Source organism: Neolamprologus multifasciatus, chromosome 7 (assembly GCF_963576455.1).
Source record: "Neolamprologus multifasciatus chromosome 7, fNeoMul1.2, whole genome shotgun sequence".
Lineage (NCBI taxonomy): Eukaryota > Metazoa > Chordata > Actinopteri > Cichliformes > Cichlidae > Neolamprologus > Neolamprologus multifasciatus.
Window position 1 is genome coordinate 42,190,987 of NC_140445.1, and position 16,762 is coordinate 42,207,748.

A 16,762-nucleotide genomic window follows, 5' to 3' on the forward strand; every position below is an offset into this window, starting at 1 on the left:
CTGACTGACATCTCAAACCAAATTGTTTTTCCAAAATAGTCCAAAATAATTTTTTAAAATGTGTCCTTGTGCAAACATCAAACCGAGGTCCAATAGCATGATGTAGTTCTGCTTTCCTGTATTGTAAAAATTATATCTAAACACAAGAATTAATATAATTTGTAATTTCTTTTAATAAAATACACACACATACAAGAACACAACCTAACCCACTACTATTATAGTAGCAAGCTGCTTTCATGAGCTGCAGTAAATATGCGTCTAAAAACATTCAGAAGAGAGCAGCAGTCTGTAGTATGTGGTCAGTCAGTTGTATCATGTCTCCTTTAAAAATTCATTGGCACCAAAAGACTACTCCCTTATTACTGCTGATAAATTCACCCCAGACCATGTGGAGGCTGATAGGCAAGCATTTACCATGCAACTCTATACTTAAAGGTTGCAAAGAGCAGTACAAGCCTATGTGTGGTGTGTGCTATGCGGTAAGGATTACCGGTTCAGTTAACAAATGATATGGATTTGCTGTGTCTGTGTGTGACTTGGCTCATGTCCCTTCTGAGGATCAAATTTCATGGTTGACAATCTAGAAAAAACCCAATGAAAATTAAAATGATAATATAATGTGTCCCCCTTGTAATACATAAATGCTATCACAGTTGGCACAGCTGTCAAAAAGACCAGTGCTGAATCACACCAAATCACAGCAATGGTCACCTCAAAGTGCTTATTGTAATGTAAAGACCCTACAGTAATAAGGTGTAAAATGTAGCTGGCAACCCCTAGTTAGATACATATAGATAAAGTTGGGCTTGTCTAAATGCACAGGTTGAGCTCTGGAACCAGATGGTGGAGAGGGGCTGGACCAATCTGGAGTTGCCCTTGCTGAGATGCAGATGACAAGGTTAGGTAGAGTTGTATCTGTACCTCAATTCAACAACTGAATCTGTTTTCCCTGGTGTATTAGAGATTTGCTTCTCCACGCCCCTGGCTTGGGGAAAAGGTCAAGACTGTTGTCTATGCTTATGTGACAAATAACAGTTCAGTGTACCCAAACTTCTTGGAGTCACTAGGCAAGGTGCTTGAAGATGTTTGAAAGTTCCCTGCTTGAGACTTACTGTGATATTGAAACCTTGGTTCTATCTGTTCACACTGTTAGATATTTCAAGGTTTGGACACAACTTTGATTTAGAGCCCTGCCTGTGAATCCAACCTAAGAGTGTTTATGTAAAATAAAAATGAGTACGTCATCAAGGTGCATTGCCAGTCAAAAGTTTGGACATAACTTGTCATTTAATGGTTTTTCTTTATTTTGACTACTTTCTACACTGTAGACCAGGGGTGGGCAACTACAGGCCTTGAGGGCCAGTGTCCTGCAGGTTTTAGATGTTTCCTTGATCCAACACAGCTGATTCAAATGGTTAAATTCAGGTACGTTGACCCAGGGTAATGTCGAAAACCTGCAGGACACCGGGCCTCGAGGCCTGGAGTTGCCCACCCCAGTTGTAGACACATACTGAAGACATCAAATATATGAAGCAAGATATATGGAATCTTGTAGCAAAGAAAAAAATGATAAATAACTCAATAACACATGCATTGCCTTATATTTTAGATTCCTCAAAGTAGCTACCCTTTGCTTTGTTGACAGCGCTTTAAACCCTTGGCCTTCTTTCAATGTGCTTCATGATGTAGTCACCTGAAATGCTTTGCTGGTGACACTGTTGGGGATTTATTGAAAATTGAAGGCACGCTGAACCAACATGGTTACCATAGCATCCTGCAGCAACATGCTTACATAAATGTGTGTTAAATGCTGTTTTTCTTTCATCTCCTTCCTTTATCCTAACTAAATGGTAAGTATTATGGAGGTCCAATTTTTGTGAACATAGTAGCACCTTGGAGGAATTAGAGTAGGGAAAGTGGATATTTTTTAACCATGACTTTATTTAGGCCATGAAAGTCAAGGATGGAGCGATTTATCTTTCTTTTCTACAAGTCCCAACCAAAAGACCCATAGATGGACCCAGTGCTTGGCAGTTTGGCAGTGACTTACCCCAGTAATGATGTCAAGGAAATTAGTCTGAGTTATGGCCTGAGTTCTATGTGTTGTGTCCAGCAGACAGGGAGAAAGGTTCAGGAAGCGGAACGGGAGATAAATATGAATGAGCAGCAAGAGAGTGATCAATACAATTTGACTCCAGAATCAATTAAAGCTTTGAGGAAGTACGTTTGACCGCTGACTGAGATTTTAGCTAGAAGCATGAGTCTTGGCATGTTTCCAGCAAACATGAAACACTAGAGACTTTGCCCGCCAATATCCCCATCGTTATTGGTGGGCACAACTTTTGGTATGGAAAACCCCCATGTTTCTCTAACTCATCATCTTTCTCTAACTAACTCAGGCGTAGGTAAAGGCCTTTTCAGAAATTTGGGTGGCGGCGATTGCTGCAGAACAACAGGTGGTGCAGGGCTGTCACGAACAGGTAGGTTAACCAGAAATTCAGTTACATGTGTTTGCATCATACCTTTCATTTCACCCAAGTGAAGGGTGATTGTGTTCATTTCTCCTGAGATGTGCTGCAGCATTTCTTCGTACCAGCCCAGCTGCTCTTGTTGGTTTGCAAGGGCGCAACTCACTTGACCCGAGCCGGCTGGGTCCATCAGATCATTCTGTCAAGGTATGGACACAAATTGGATTCACATGGAGTTCCAAGTCAAAGTTTAGTGTGCTAATTCACTAGCTGGTCCCACGTCCTCATTTTAGGTTTGACAGCGTTTTAGTAGGTAAAAGTAAATGCTTTGACATGAATTGAGCTGCTGTTTGGGGAAGGCCTCGAAGGGGACTGGCGATGGCTCCCGGGCCTGGCAGATCCCAAGACACTAAACAGAAATGAAGAAGTTAAAGAACTGAGAACAAGGAGGGAGGGAGGGAGGGTGGGGCACGTAAACGAGAATGAACAGCTTGCAGAACTGGGGGAACCTATATAGATGACAACCGGAAGGAGCGTGTTTGGAGGCGTGGCCCCGCTCCTGAAATTCCGATACATAATTTCCAATAAAAATCAGAGACTCTAATATGGCTGTCCACAGTTTCTAAACTATTTGGAGAATGTCTTTCAATCCAAACACAGCTGACCATTCTGTAGCAGGGAGTTCTCCATTTGGAAGGCAATAATGCTTGGAGGACTTTTAAGTTACGCCTGTGAAAAGTCTCTAGCTGAGGCCTGAGGTCCTTTGTCCCCATGGTTAAGATGCAGAAGAATTGGCCTTCCTTAGCCAGTAGAGCATCTGGACAGGTAGGAAGAAGGTACAAAGAGGTAATCAGAAGCAGGTGTGTGATTAGGCCAGGAACCCCGGAAGTCCCACTTCTGCACCAAAACCAGAATACACACACAACAGAGTAGAGAGAGAAAAGGAGAGAGAGAGAAGGAGAGAGAGAGACATAAAAAATGGTGAGTTGACCAATGAGGACAGAGGGACAGTTTTCCATATGTACAGGGTATGTTCATATGTGCATGTATTTATTTATAATTCTTTAAGACACTCTGGCTTGCCCGGCTACACCCCAAAGCACAGACTAATCAGACGTCATAGTACTGTATCACCCCAATAGATTTGGGAGACTTGTGATTTTTAGGTTATTTAAAAGTAGAATGGGAGGCAGAGCCTTCAGCTTTCAGACCTCTCTTATGTGGAACCAGCTCACAGTTTGACACACTTCTTATCTTTGGATTCCTCCAGATACACACAAAACTGCTAAGGTTGAAGCACTCTCTCTCTCTCTCTCTCTCTCTCTCTCTCTCTCTCTCACTCACACACACACACACACACACACACACACACACACACACACACACACACACACACACACACACAGAAGAGTCATTTTTACTACTCAAACTACATTTCTCCTGTATAGATTTATCATTTGTACATTTTGACTTATTTTTTATTAAGATTAAAAATGCTTTATTATTAGGACTTTAATCTCTTTCTATCCCGGGGCACATGACAAAATCTAATATTAAAAAAACCCTAGACCATGCCAAAACAAAGGAAGGAAGACACACTTGCACATGCTTGTATGGGTTTTGAGTGTATTGCATCAATTGTTTTGCTATGGTTTTGAGTGCTGCATTTCATTTTGCAAGATGGGGAGTTTTGATAAACCAATTAACAATTTAAACAAAGCAATTAACACAGTTTGTGTTCAGAGCTTTGAGAAACTGAGCCACACTTTCCAGATATAAATGTCTGTATAACTTTGAAGTGGGGAATTGATGTTACATAATGAGTATGAGTCACTTATTTCCCTTTTTTTCTGGTTAAAAAAATAAGTGGACGCAAACGTCATTGAAGTCAGTTTTAATGAGAATTGAGAGTCAGAATGATACACAGAGCCACCGTAAAAAATCACCACGTCTAAGCTTTTCAGAAAGATGTTATACAAGTTTTATAAGTCAAATGATTCACATACATATGTGTTGAGATGGATATACAACAATTAGAAAAGACATGGATTCTTAATGGAGTAATGATGTTTCTTACATATTCAGCTTAGAAACTGTGTATGGTAAAGTGACAGTGGGAAAGGGGAAGAGAATAAATAAGAACACAATAGACAAAAAAGAAGAATACATGTAAAATCAAGAGCAAACAGAGACAAAAGATTTCATTTAACCCAAATATCATTAGAAACAACCAAGACTGTCAGTCTGTGAAAGCTTAAGGCTTGATCATACAGGAAACATTTATCTGGTGATTTCTGTTTTGTAATGCAATTTGATGTATTTTGCTAGCCAATTGTGTCCTCCAGGAAGCTTGCATGTATCAACATAGCATGCTTGCAGCATTTAGGAAGGTCTCTTGAGAAAACAGGATAAGGTTAACCACTCATAGCTGCCCCTCCCTGAGCCTGGTTCTGCTGGAGGTTTCTTCCTGTTAAAAGATAGTTTTTTCTTCCCACTGTTACCAAGGATGTTGTTTGATTGTAAAGGTTTTCTCCATATCATTGTAGGGTCTTTACCTTACAGTATGAAGCACCCTGAGATGAGTGTTGTTCTGATTTGGAGCTATATAAATAAAATTGAACTGAACTGAATTGAATATGGTTCTGTTCTTCAGTTTCTTCTAACATGGCTTGTTGGGTCCCTAATTTTGACTTGAGCATAAAAATAAAATTGAGATGAATGATCTTTTGCCCATTTCTTATAAACAAAAAGTGGAACTATGTACAAAATTGTAAAAATATAAAGTTTATGTATCATCATTATAACTCCAAGCTGCTCTCACTCAAATGACAATCTAAATCACAGTTTTGCAAATCTCTGAACACAAACACATTTTGTTCTAGAAACATGGCCTCAAAGTACACTCTGACTATTAATTCGTCTCACTCATGCTCCTCCTTTGAACCACTCAACCGGAAGAACGATCCTGTATCAGAGGATAGCACCGGCTTCAAGTGACAGGGAGAAGATGAAGCAACGAAAACATAAAGGAAGAGGAAAGGTAAGAAAAAAGCCTTGGAGGAAGAAGGCATTCTTTTATTTTTGTCAGTTCATCTGAAAACTTTGTATTGTGGTAACAAATAAATGTTTTGTTTGTTACGTTTTTTCTAAAAATCTGTGCACTGATTTGCTTTGTTTTGTTTCTCATTTATTTCCATTACAAAGGTTATAATGCACTAGATAACTGTAAATGGTATCTAAGGACAAAATAAAAATAAACATGTATACTTTTCCAAAACAAGAAAAAGTATGTACCATGGCCAAGCCAAGACAAGACATAGTCAAACACCTCTGATGGTTTTGAATTGATCCGATCAGTGTTTTTTATTCTCTCTTAGATATACTCATATAATAGCTGTTTATGTTGTTTAGTTGGAAAGAATCAGTTTTGAGAGTGCTGTGTTTCATGTTGAAAGAGTTAACGTCTTTGATTTTATGTTTAGAGTTCTGTGCAACCGACTTTTTCTAGAAATGTGTTGAAATTTCTCTAAAATCTGGATTTTCTTTTGTGTGTAGAAAACAAATAAAACAAAATTTAATTCTGTAATTCACTCCCATAGAGTGAGGGTCTAATGAAGCCGTCCCTCTCAGGTACCTTGTAGACCTTATAAGTAATACCTGACTTCCTGGAGGACTTGGAGTAAGCAAACAATCATAGTGAGAGAAAGACACAATTTAAAGCACTGACACTAATGCAAATATAATCAATTTGCTCAAATGAAATGAATGGCTTAGAAACAAGAGTTCACATTATGGGTGATACTTGGTAAGCAAGTCTACTGTAAGATAACTTTGATCATGTTTTATCCTAGCATTAGGATTGCAGTTCAGAAATGCACATATCTTTAATTACACAGCTCTAATCTAAAATTAGAAAAGATACAGAATCAGATTTCTTCATACTGCCCTGGCAATGCAGGTGATGCACCTGTTTAATGTTTATACAATATACCTATATATCAATGCAAATCCCAGGTATATGTTCACGTTATTTTAGATGAACTGTTAAATACACTTTTGAGAAACAAAATCTTATAAAAACCAACACCAAATACGTGACACTCAAACATCACGCACAGGATGACAGTGACTCACAGTATTGTAAGTCTCATTTAACAATAAGGGACGGAATAAATTAAGTCTGTCTTTCACTGTAGACTGATGATACATTCAAATATAAATACATAATTAATCAAAGGCTTTTCATTTTGCTCTTCAGATGACTCTTCTAATGGCTTAGGAGGGGTTTCATGTATCAAGCTAATGGACAGCATGCTGCTGCCCTTTGTTGTTTCAAGTAAAATAAAGAAAAATACTGATTCCTGCATCTCAAGATGCTCGCTGAAAACTGAGGTATAGAGTCAGTAAGGCAATGCTAAACCCAGTACTCACTCATTGACCCAAGAGCATATAAAGTTAACAACTTTATGCACTGAATTCCTTGTGAGACTAGATTTTAAATTCTTTAGGCCAATGTGGACAAAACAGTTAAAATCTCAAATACAGTGTAGAGACTAGGTGCACGACACATCATTAGACACACTGATGAAAGTGTTGTCATTTTCTGACTGTGGTCAATGAATGACAAACTATTTCTTTTAAATTAAAGAATGCATTTGATCCTTGAACAGTACTTGAAGAGGGCAATAAAACATTGATATTTTAGCATTTGTAACTTTGTAGTTTTAATCGGTTTTCCTGACTTATTATTTTTTATTAATTTATTTCAATTATATGAAATGTCTCACAACCCTGAATTGGATAAGAAGAAGAATATGGATGAATCGATGGATGCATAGTATAAAATGACACAAAACAAATTGACATTTCTTAAATCTAGATTTTTTTAGCCAGTCTCTAATGAGATAAATGCAACTTGTGACAGTAAATTACAACTGGAAAGCAAATCAAAAGATCTAGTAGATTTAAATTAATCATATAATAACATATTGAGAAACAAAAAAATAATCCAACATAGGAAAACAAAATAAATATCTTAAGACAGACAGATTTACAGTATATACATCCTAGTATCTCAAGTATTATCCTTTCAGTTCACACATATATCAGTTCATTCATTTTTTTTTTTTAGCTTTGGAAAATGGCAAAAGGTTATCTGTAAACGGTCTTGTAGCACACCTTGCTAATAGTGAGTTGGGCCAGTTTCTAATTTCAAAACTGCCATAATTCTTTGCGCCATAAAATCAACAAGGTACTGCAAACATTTCTCAGAGATTCTGATCCATGCTGACACAGTTAGTACAGTTTTTTTGGTTCTACATCCACAACATGAATCTGTGGTCTCACCACACCCCAAAAGATGGGTATACTGTGATCATAGTTATGGTCAACAACAATGCTCAGGTAATTTATGACAATGAATGCGTATTATTAAAGGCCCAAAAGCTTGCCAAGAAAAGATCCCACACCACCACCAGCCTGAATAACTGACATAAGGTAGGTTTGATCCATGGGTTCATGTTGTTAGCATCAAATTCTGACCCTACCCTCCAACTCTCATGGCAGAATTCAAGACTCATCAGGCACTGATGGCAACATTTTTCCAGTCTTCTATTAGGACCCACATATTGTACGTTTAGAGATGCTTCTTGGTTGTAACGAGTGATTATTCGAGTTCCTATTGCCTTGTTATCAGCTCAAGGCAGTTTCAGCCTTGTTGATGTAACTCTATGGCTGGTTGTCGGTAAATCCCAGTAGCATCAGTTTCTGAAATACCAGCCAACCTGGCACTGACATCCATGCCACGTCCAAAGTCACTTTAATCACCCATTTTTCGCCCATTCTGATGATGGGTTTGAACTTTAGTAGTTCATTTGGACCATGCCTACATGTCTAAATATACTGGGTTGCTGTCATGTGATTGGCTGATTTAATATTTATGCTAATGACCAGTTTAACAGGTATACCTAATAAATTGACTGGTTAGTGTATATGTAATGTAATTTCAATTTCACGTTGGGTAGTTTGGCTTTTAATTTATTTATTTTTATTTTTTTGCTTTAAATTTATTTTTTTTAATACAGTAGATACTTATGAAACTAGGTAATAAGAAAAACAAGAGTTTACAGCTAGTGGCCATTAGGCAGGTAAACAAAATGTAAAAGTGCTATTATTTTGAAAGACTACTTTCCTGGTTCCTAGTGTTCAGAAAGAAAGAAGTAGGAGGCACTTAGGTCCATTTCTATAGTGGCAGACAGTCACTCAGGCCATGCTTCCAGGCTCAGGATTGGAAGGTATGGTCAGGTTCTTGTAAAGCTAAGCAGCTCAGTGAGCTATCATGAGCTCAGGACTTAAAAGTGTTGTAATAATGATGTTTCAGATAAAAACTGTGTTGCAAGCTGCCACTAAACTAGCACTTAAGAACAGCAGTCATGTGTAGCAGCTGCTGTACATGAAATATTTGATTTATGTGCATTGTTCTATTCTTTCACCTCCTTCCTTAATTTATACATGAACAGAAAGAAAAGTCAAGAAATATAATCTGCACATGGTCACACAAACTACACATTTCCTTGACATTAAGATACAACTATCTGGTCTTTGTAAATGCTCAATAACTGTGGTCTATTCCCCAAATACCTGTGTCAGAACAACTGTGTCACAAGTCACATGAATGTTGGTGGTTTCAGGCAGGGGCAGAGCCAAATTGTGGCCACAGTGTAACATAAACAACCAACAGCAAAACCTTTTAGGGATCCATGTGCTAATCCACGAAACTGTGAATACTGTTTCTCTGAAAAAGTGGGGAGGGAAAGGGCTTTAAAAAGAAAGTGAATTTTCTGTGCTCAACCTCAGCCTTTCAGCCTGGCCACCCCTGAAAATATTTTGGCTCTGCCATTGGTTTCTGGGGTAGCCAAAAGTTAAAAACAGAAAACAGAAATGTTAGTACTTTGAAACTTTATAGTCATCATCATTACTTTAGATTAAAGATGGCTACCATTGCAACCCAAGGTATGAGAAAGATTGGGCACAGATAAAAATTTAAATAATTAAAAAGAGAATAAATTAATCCTTCTGACTTTTCACATTTCACAAATGAAGACCTGGCAAAGATAAGCCAAAGGAAGACTAGAAGGTTACTTAAGGTTTGTGAAACCAACTGAGATCAATGTAATCCTGGGCAGGATTACTACCAGTAAACTACCAGTCCAGGTCAGGGTTTATTAACAGTTGATTAGAACTAGTGCTGCTATGATCAAAACAGGGTGAAACCCACATTATTATGATGTGACACCTTAACTATACCACATCAGCACAATCAGCATAATCACTCCACATTGTTGCAATATATACTTTATACTTAAGTCTTTTTAGTTACAATTCCATTTGAAAAAACAAAATGGGTATAGAATTTGCAGGTTCCAGATTATTAGGTACTGATGCAATTCAGATCATTTTGGTCCAGTTAAATAAACATAATATACAATGTGTTAGTTGCAGTCCTCAAATATCTGGCAGATGAAAACAGGGTATTTTCAGCCCCTAATCCACAGAGTATGCAAACAGATCACTTCTGTTCGGGGGCAATTCAGTGCTTTGAATATATTCCATTAGTGTCTCCTTGTGGCTATTATCCCAGTATGTCCAGATAAACTGGTGTGGCTTTCATCAAAGTAAACAGCATCTTCTGGATGTCCTTAATGTTGAGACGTTGTTGCGGTTCCCTCTGCCAGCAGCCAAGCATAATATCGTAGATTTCCTTAGGACAGAGCCTTGGGCGCTCCAGTACTCTGCCTTGAGTAATACACTCTATCACCTGTAAAGACACAGAGACCAGTAGTTGAGCAGAGATACTTTACTGTCTTGTTTAAGAAAGGACTGCTACGCAGCCAGACTTGCATCAGTTGTGCACTGCACTGGCCGGGCCTATGGCTGTATTGTGGAGTGTCATTACACTGACAGGCAACAAGTGAAGCACACAGTATATAATGACTACATCATACAAATAATCCAGGTACATATTATCCTGTAGAGTACAGTTTTAGAAAACAAAACAGCCTTTTAACAATAATGTTAAAATGTTTGAACCTTAGGAAGACTTCTTTTAAATACCCTTCTTACAAATAAAACCAAGCAGTACATCTACTGAGTTTGCCTGTTAATGCCAGGAGTATGAGGAAAATCTGAACATTGTTAAAGCCGGTGACTGTACTTGTTTGTGTCATCTGCATCATAAGAAAGAAATAAGGATATGTAAAGATTTTGAAGTAAAACAAAACAAAAACCCTCACACAGTCAGCAGCAAAACTGGGTCTGGGTTATTGCTTCAAACTCTGACTAAAATTCCACTGAAAACCCACGGGGTGACCTGAAGACTAAGGTCCAACAAAAATAGCCTGGGTTTGCTCAGAAAATATGTATGAAACCTTACAACAAGGATACACAACCTACTTTTAGTATAATTTTGACCTATTTTTTAATAGGGGGGCTAATAATTGTGTCCTCATCTGTAGCTCATCAACAGACTCTTCCCTTGTTACACCAGTAATGACCTCAATGGGCACTCAAGTGTCCACTGAGGATTGGATTCCACACCAGAAAGACCCTGCAGAAAGACCTCTGTTGTTACTGTGAAAGGACCAGATATTTTCTTACTGTACTGTCATTTTGTTTTCCTGATACCACAGGGTAGGTTTTCTATAGCTGTTGCAAGTCCTGTAGTGTCACTGGCCCTAAAGGCTGCCTTGGGGGACCTGTGAACCTGTCCTGTCAGCCATGGCTTCTGGTTAGCATGGACAGCAAGTTTTGCAGTGAGTGACATTATCAGTGCATTTTGCGATGTATGCTGCAACAGCGTCAGCGTATTCCTTAATGTCTGTTTTAGGTGGGTACTTGTTTGATGATCAAGGTTTTTTATTTGTCACATGCATAGTTAGGGCTCGGATAGCTTGGGGATAGAAGCTCCTCTTGAGTCTCTCTGCCCTTGCCCGGATAATGCGGAACCTTCTACTGGATTGCAGAAGTTGGAACAGTTTGTTGCCAGGATGGGACGGGTCCTTCAGTATCTGCGCTCCTCTAGTCCGGCATCTCCTGGTGTAGGTGTCCTGAAGCGGGGGGAGAGCAATCCTGCAGCAGCGTTCTGCTCTACGGATCACTTTCTGAAGAGCTTTTTGGTCCTTAACACAGCTGTTCCCAAACCAGGATGTGATGTTCTGTGTGAGGATGCTCTTCACACCGCCTGTATAGAAAATCCTGAGGATCTCTGGAGAGACCCTGAATTTCCTCAGTTGTCGTGGTGGTACAGGCGCTGCCTAGCCTTTTTGGTCTAGACTTGAATGTGGGCAGACATGTCAGGTCTGAGGTGATGTGGACACCAAGATACTTGAAGGACTGCACCCTCTCCACTGGAGCTCCATTGATGATAATGGGCTTGTAGTCTCTGTGCTGACTCCTTCCTAAGTCCACCACCAGCTCCTTGGTCTTGCCAACGTTCAGCTGGAGATGGTTGTCCTGGCACCATGATGCCAGATTCTTCGCTTCATCCATGTAGGCCGCCTCATCGTTGTTGGAGATGGCGCCCAACACCACTGTGTCGTCAGCAAACTTCACAATGGTGTTGGAGCCATGGGTGGCCACACAGTCTAAAGTGTAGAGGGAGTAGAACAGTGGCGAGAGGACACATCCCTGTGGTGCTCTTGTGTTGATGGTGATGTTGTTAGAGACGCATCTACCCACCCTCACCATCTGAGTTCTGCCAGTGAGGAAGTCCAACACCCATGCACACAGACGGCTGTTGAGTCCCAGATCCCTCAGCTTTGTGAACAGTCTGCTGGGCACTATTGTGTTAAACGCTGAACTGTAATCAACAAACAGCATTCTCACATAGTTACCCTGTTTCTTGTCCACGTGGCTGAGGGTGGTGTGTAGGACGTGGGTGATGGCGTCCTCTGTGGATCTGTTGGGTCGGTAGGCGAACTGGAGTGGATCTGTGGTGTCTGGGATGGAGGAGGAGATGATGTTCTTCAGCAGCCTCTCGAACACCTTCATTACTACTGAGGTAGGTACAACTGGCCGGTAATCGTTCAGGGATGAGGGTTTGCTGTTCTTGGGCACAGGGATGATGGTGGATCTTCTGAAGCATGTGGGGACCACAGACTTCGCCAGGGACTTGTTGATGACGGAAGTGAACACACCTGCTAGCTGGTCAGCGCAGCAGCGCAGCAGACGGCCGGTGACGCCGCTGTCCTTGTGTTTACTCTCCTCAATGCCGCTCGGAATTCGTGTTCCATGAGGCTGATCACCGGTCAGATGTACCAGTTTGTAGTGCTGAAGCAATCCTTCAGAGCAGAGGAGGCCCCCTCTGGTTACACACATCTGATTTTGTGTTGGTCTGATGGCCCTCACTCTGGGTCTGTATGCAGGTCTTAGAATGATGGTGATGTGATCAGAGCGCCTGACTTGGTGTACTCAGCGTCCAGTAGTTATCTTCCACGGTCCTAGCTGTGGCGTTAGTGGTGGGAGGGATGTAAACAGCAATGAGGTCAATCGATGTAAGTTCCCTTGCTAGGTAGACTGGTTGGCACTTAATGATAACAAACTCAGACAGTGGAGAACGGTGTTTGTGCACAGCAGTAGATTTCAGCACCAAGCGCTGCTGATGTAAACATCAACACTGCTCTGCCACAAGTCCTTCCTCCTTCCATTAAGACTTGGTTGGCATGGTAGATTGTTACCTGATCTAGCTGAATGGGAGAGTCCAGGATGTAGTCCAGGAATCCATGAAAATAAAAGCACATCTTGCACTGTGTGTAAGATATACTGGATCAATTTTGTTGTTTAATGAGTGAACATTGGCCAGAATGGCCTCTTTAGGCTAGTGGCTAGCCTAATCTAGATACCTTCACACCTGTCCCACTTGTGCTCTCTCTCACACTGCCCCAGTGTCTCCTCTCTGGGCGAGATAGAGTCCGTTGATGTGGTAATCCAGCAGAGAAGTCTCAGGCCCTAGAGTATCTCTGTAACTTTCTGGTCTAAGTTGAGGGTGTTTGGCTTTATTTGTCATATCCAAAAGGGAGTGGTTACAGTATCTTGTAAACTACATCAAGCACTTGACATTGTAGTAATCAAACACCGTTTAGACTCTAAACAACAACAAACAGCTTATTGTCAATTGCTGTTGACAATTTTTTTGAGCTTCTGGTACCCAAGGTACTGACAATCAGTTATCTGATTAAGGATACCTGTGAGTTTGGACCTTGCTACAGTGGTCAGTTGGTGTCTGTTCTGAATATGCCATGTTTGACTAAATTAGCTAGGACTCGTACCATAGGGCAACCATAAGCTGATGTTCTGCAAAACCAAGTGGCAGAAGTATTTGGAGTGAGCCCTAGTAGCATCTCCAACTTGAAGGCCCAGTTCCATATAACAGGGGATGTCAGAGACAGGGCACCAACTGAGCATTCCAAGAAAATTACACCACCAAAAGACAGATTCAGTCCAATTGAAATTTATTTATATAGCACAAAATCACAGCAAGAATTGCTTCAAGGTGCTTTACAATGTTAAAGACCCTACAACATTATTTTGTGGAAATTCACAAGTTTTTGGAGAAGTTAGGTAAAATGAGAGTGGATATTAGTTCTGCTCATTAAGTTACAGTGATATATGCACCTCTATTTTTTTCACAAAGCTGGACTAATAAATTGGGCCCCTAGGGAAAAAAGTTAATTTGAGTAAAATGTTCAAATGTTTTGTTCCTGGTAATTACATCATGTCCTCAGCAAATGACAGTGTTGAAATAATAGTTTACCTCATTATTGGCGAGCTGGAACCATGGCTGTTTTCCATAAGTGAAGATCTCCCACAGAATAACGCCAAAGCTCCACACATCACTTTCTGTGGTGAATTTTCTGTACATGATGCTCTCTGGGGGCATCCAGCGGATAGGCAGCATGGTGTGACCTCCCACCTGAACATACAGATACATACATACACACACATGCACAAGTTGAAATGCTTTATGGGAAAGGTATAAGCAGTATGATAACTTCAAAAACTTACACAAACAAGTCAGAATCAACACGGCAAATCTGACTTATATATTTGTGATAATCATTTGAATATAAAAGTAAATACATGAATTCATGCTGGACTGAATTTTGGGCACTGGTAGTCTTTTTTGCAGATAACAAAGTAACACATCCCACTTAGTTACTCAAACAAACAAAATACATTTTCTTGGCTTTAACATGTTATAAAATAAATGCTGACTTCACAATGCAATGGCTGTAGAAGAATGACATCACACTTAGATTACCTGTCTTCAGAAAATGTAAAAGAAAATTATGCCATACACCAAATGTAAAACATATTTCTACCATGCCTTGTACCAGAAGAGCCCATCTAAAGATTAAAAATGTTGTCTATATTTTTAGCCTTCATGTGTGCACTGTACAGGGTGGGCCATTTATATGGATACACTGTAATAAAATAAAAAACGGGAGATTTAGAGTCAACAGTATCCATGACACACAACGTAACGTTCGCTAATGTGTCAGCTCTAAGAGCTGTGCTTAGAGAGTGCTTTTTAGTGAGTCAGAAAAGTCGCCTCCCATTGAGTGAGAGCCAGCTCCTCACTTAATTTCTTTTCGCTGCTCAGCTCTCACACAGTGCCTCAGCTATGCTCCAATCCCTCCATATTGTGGCCAATCACATGCGAGGATATAGGATAATATCAGAGAGGGTGAGAGACGCGACAGTCAAGTGGAGCGTGCGTCTGTCCGTGTGAGGAGGGCTGTGCGAGTGCAAAAACACATAAATATGTCTGACACCCATAAACGAAGCAGCATCTGGCTGCAGTTTAAAGACTTTTTTGTCTCGGTCTCTGACTTGCTCTCGTCTTGGTCTCGATACCCTCTGGTCTTGGTATTGTTTTGGTCTTGGTTTAGGCGGTCTTGACTACAAGTCTACAATTTAGCAATGTTGCCCATCTGCAAATAAAACTAATTTAGATTGTTCTGGGCAAAGCGTGTTCGCCTCAGTAATAACCACCATTTTGACTGAGCAGCCTAAATTATTGACTCAAAAATCCACAGACCAGAGAAGGGGGTGTGAGGGGAAGAGTGATGGACTTATTAACCAAACTAATACAGTATAGGCACAATGTCCATGATTTTTTTTTAAAGATTTGATTATTTGACTTGATTTATAACCATGCTTTACTAATATAACTTGAAGGTAAATGTAAACATTCCACAGATTACTGCTGTAACACCTCACAGTATAAGTGTACCATATGTGAAGAGCTGCACTTAATGAAACCATTTCATTGCTCATCTTTGAAAACATTTCCAGTTTTGATAAAAAAAAAGAGGAAGACAAAAATACAAGAAGAAAAATGTCCTTACCCTGTAATAATCTGTGCTGTAAATGTCTCTGGACATGCCAAAATCTCCTATTTTGACCAGAAGACCATTCCCCACCAAGCAGTTCCTGGTTGCCAGGTCACGATGCACAAAGTGTTGAGATGCCAAGTAGATCATCCCAGCTGCAATTTGGCTGGCTATATGAAGCATCTGGGACAGACCGAGTTCACCACTCGTCTGCAAAGGCTGTCCATCCACTAGGATCATGGCATCTGGCCCATGGGCTCTGATGAGAAAATCATCAGAGGGTTGCACTGTTAGAAATGCAGGACAATCAGGACAATTTTAATGCAAGACGGTTCGACTTAAAAAACGTAATCTTCTGCACAGAAAACGGAATGAGGCCTACGAAGAAAAGAACACAACACCTACCACAGTCAAACATGGTGGAGGTTCTAAGATGTTTTGGGGATGTTTTGCTGCTTCTGGCACTGGATGCCTTGACTGTGTGCAAGGCATCATTAAATCTGAAGACTACCAAAAAAATTTGGAAGTCAATGTAGGGCCCAGTGTCAGAAAACTGGGTCTGCATTAGAGGTCATAGGTGTTCCAGCAACACACTGACCCCAAACATACCTCTCAAAGCACCCAGAAACGGTTGAAGACAAAGCGCTGGAGAGTTCTGAAGTGGCCAGCAATGAGTCCGGATCCAATTGAACACTTATGGAGAGATCTCAAAATTGATGTTGGGAGAAGGTGCCCTTCAAATCTGAGGGACCTTGAGCAGTTTGCAAAAGCAGAGTGGTCTAAAATTCCAGTTGAGAGGTGTAAAAAGCTTGTTGATGGTCATAGGAAGTGATTGATTGCAGTACCAAAAGACAATGCAACCAAATATTAATAGGTGCCAATAATTTCGTCCAGCCCAGT

The 16,762-nt window shown here is 40.3% G+C and overlaps 1 protein-coding gene across 2 annotated transcripts in view; it reads right to left on the minus strand.

The window, feature by feature from the left end:
- Window positions 1–3,771: 3,771 nt before the first annotated feature.
- ntrk3a (neurotrophic tyrosine kinase, receptor, type 3a) overlaps window positions 3,772–16,762 on the minus strand; it is an 80,249-nt gene continuing 67,258 nt past the window's right edge. For both annotated transcript variants that reach the window (XM_085166503.1, XM_085166502.1), the window contains 3 exons: window positions 15,878–16,121; window positions 14,281–14,439; window positions 3,772–10,287 (listed from right to left, as the gene is read on the minus strand). In XM_085166503.1, the coding sequence (XP_085022629.1) occupies window positions 10,102–10,287; window positions 14,281–14,439; window positions 15,878–16,121 (589 nt within the window). In that variant the 3' untranslated portion in view covers window positions 3,772–10,101. The remainder of the gene's footprint in view (window positions 10,288–14,280; window positions 14,440–15,877; window positions 16,122–16,762) is intronic.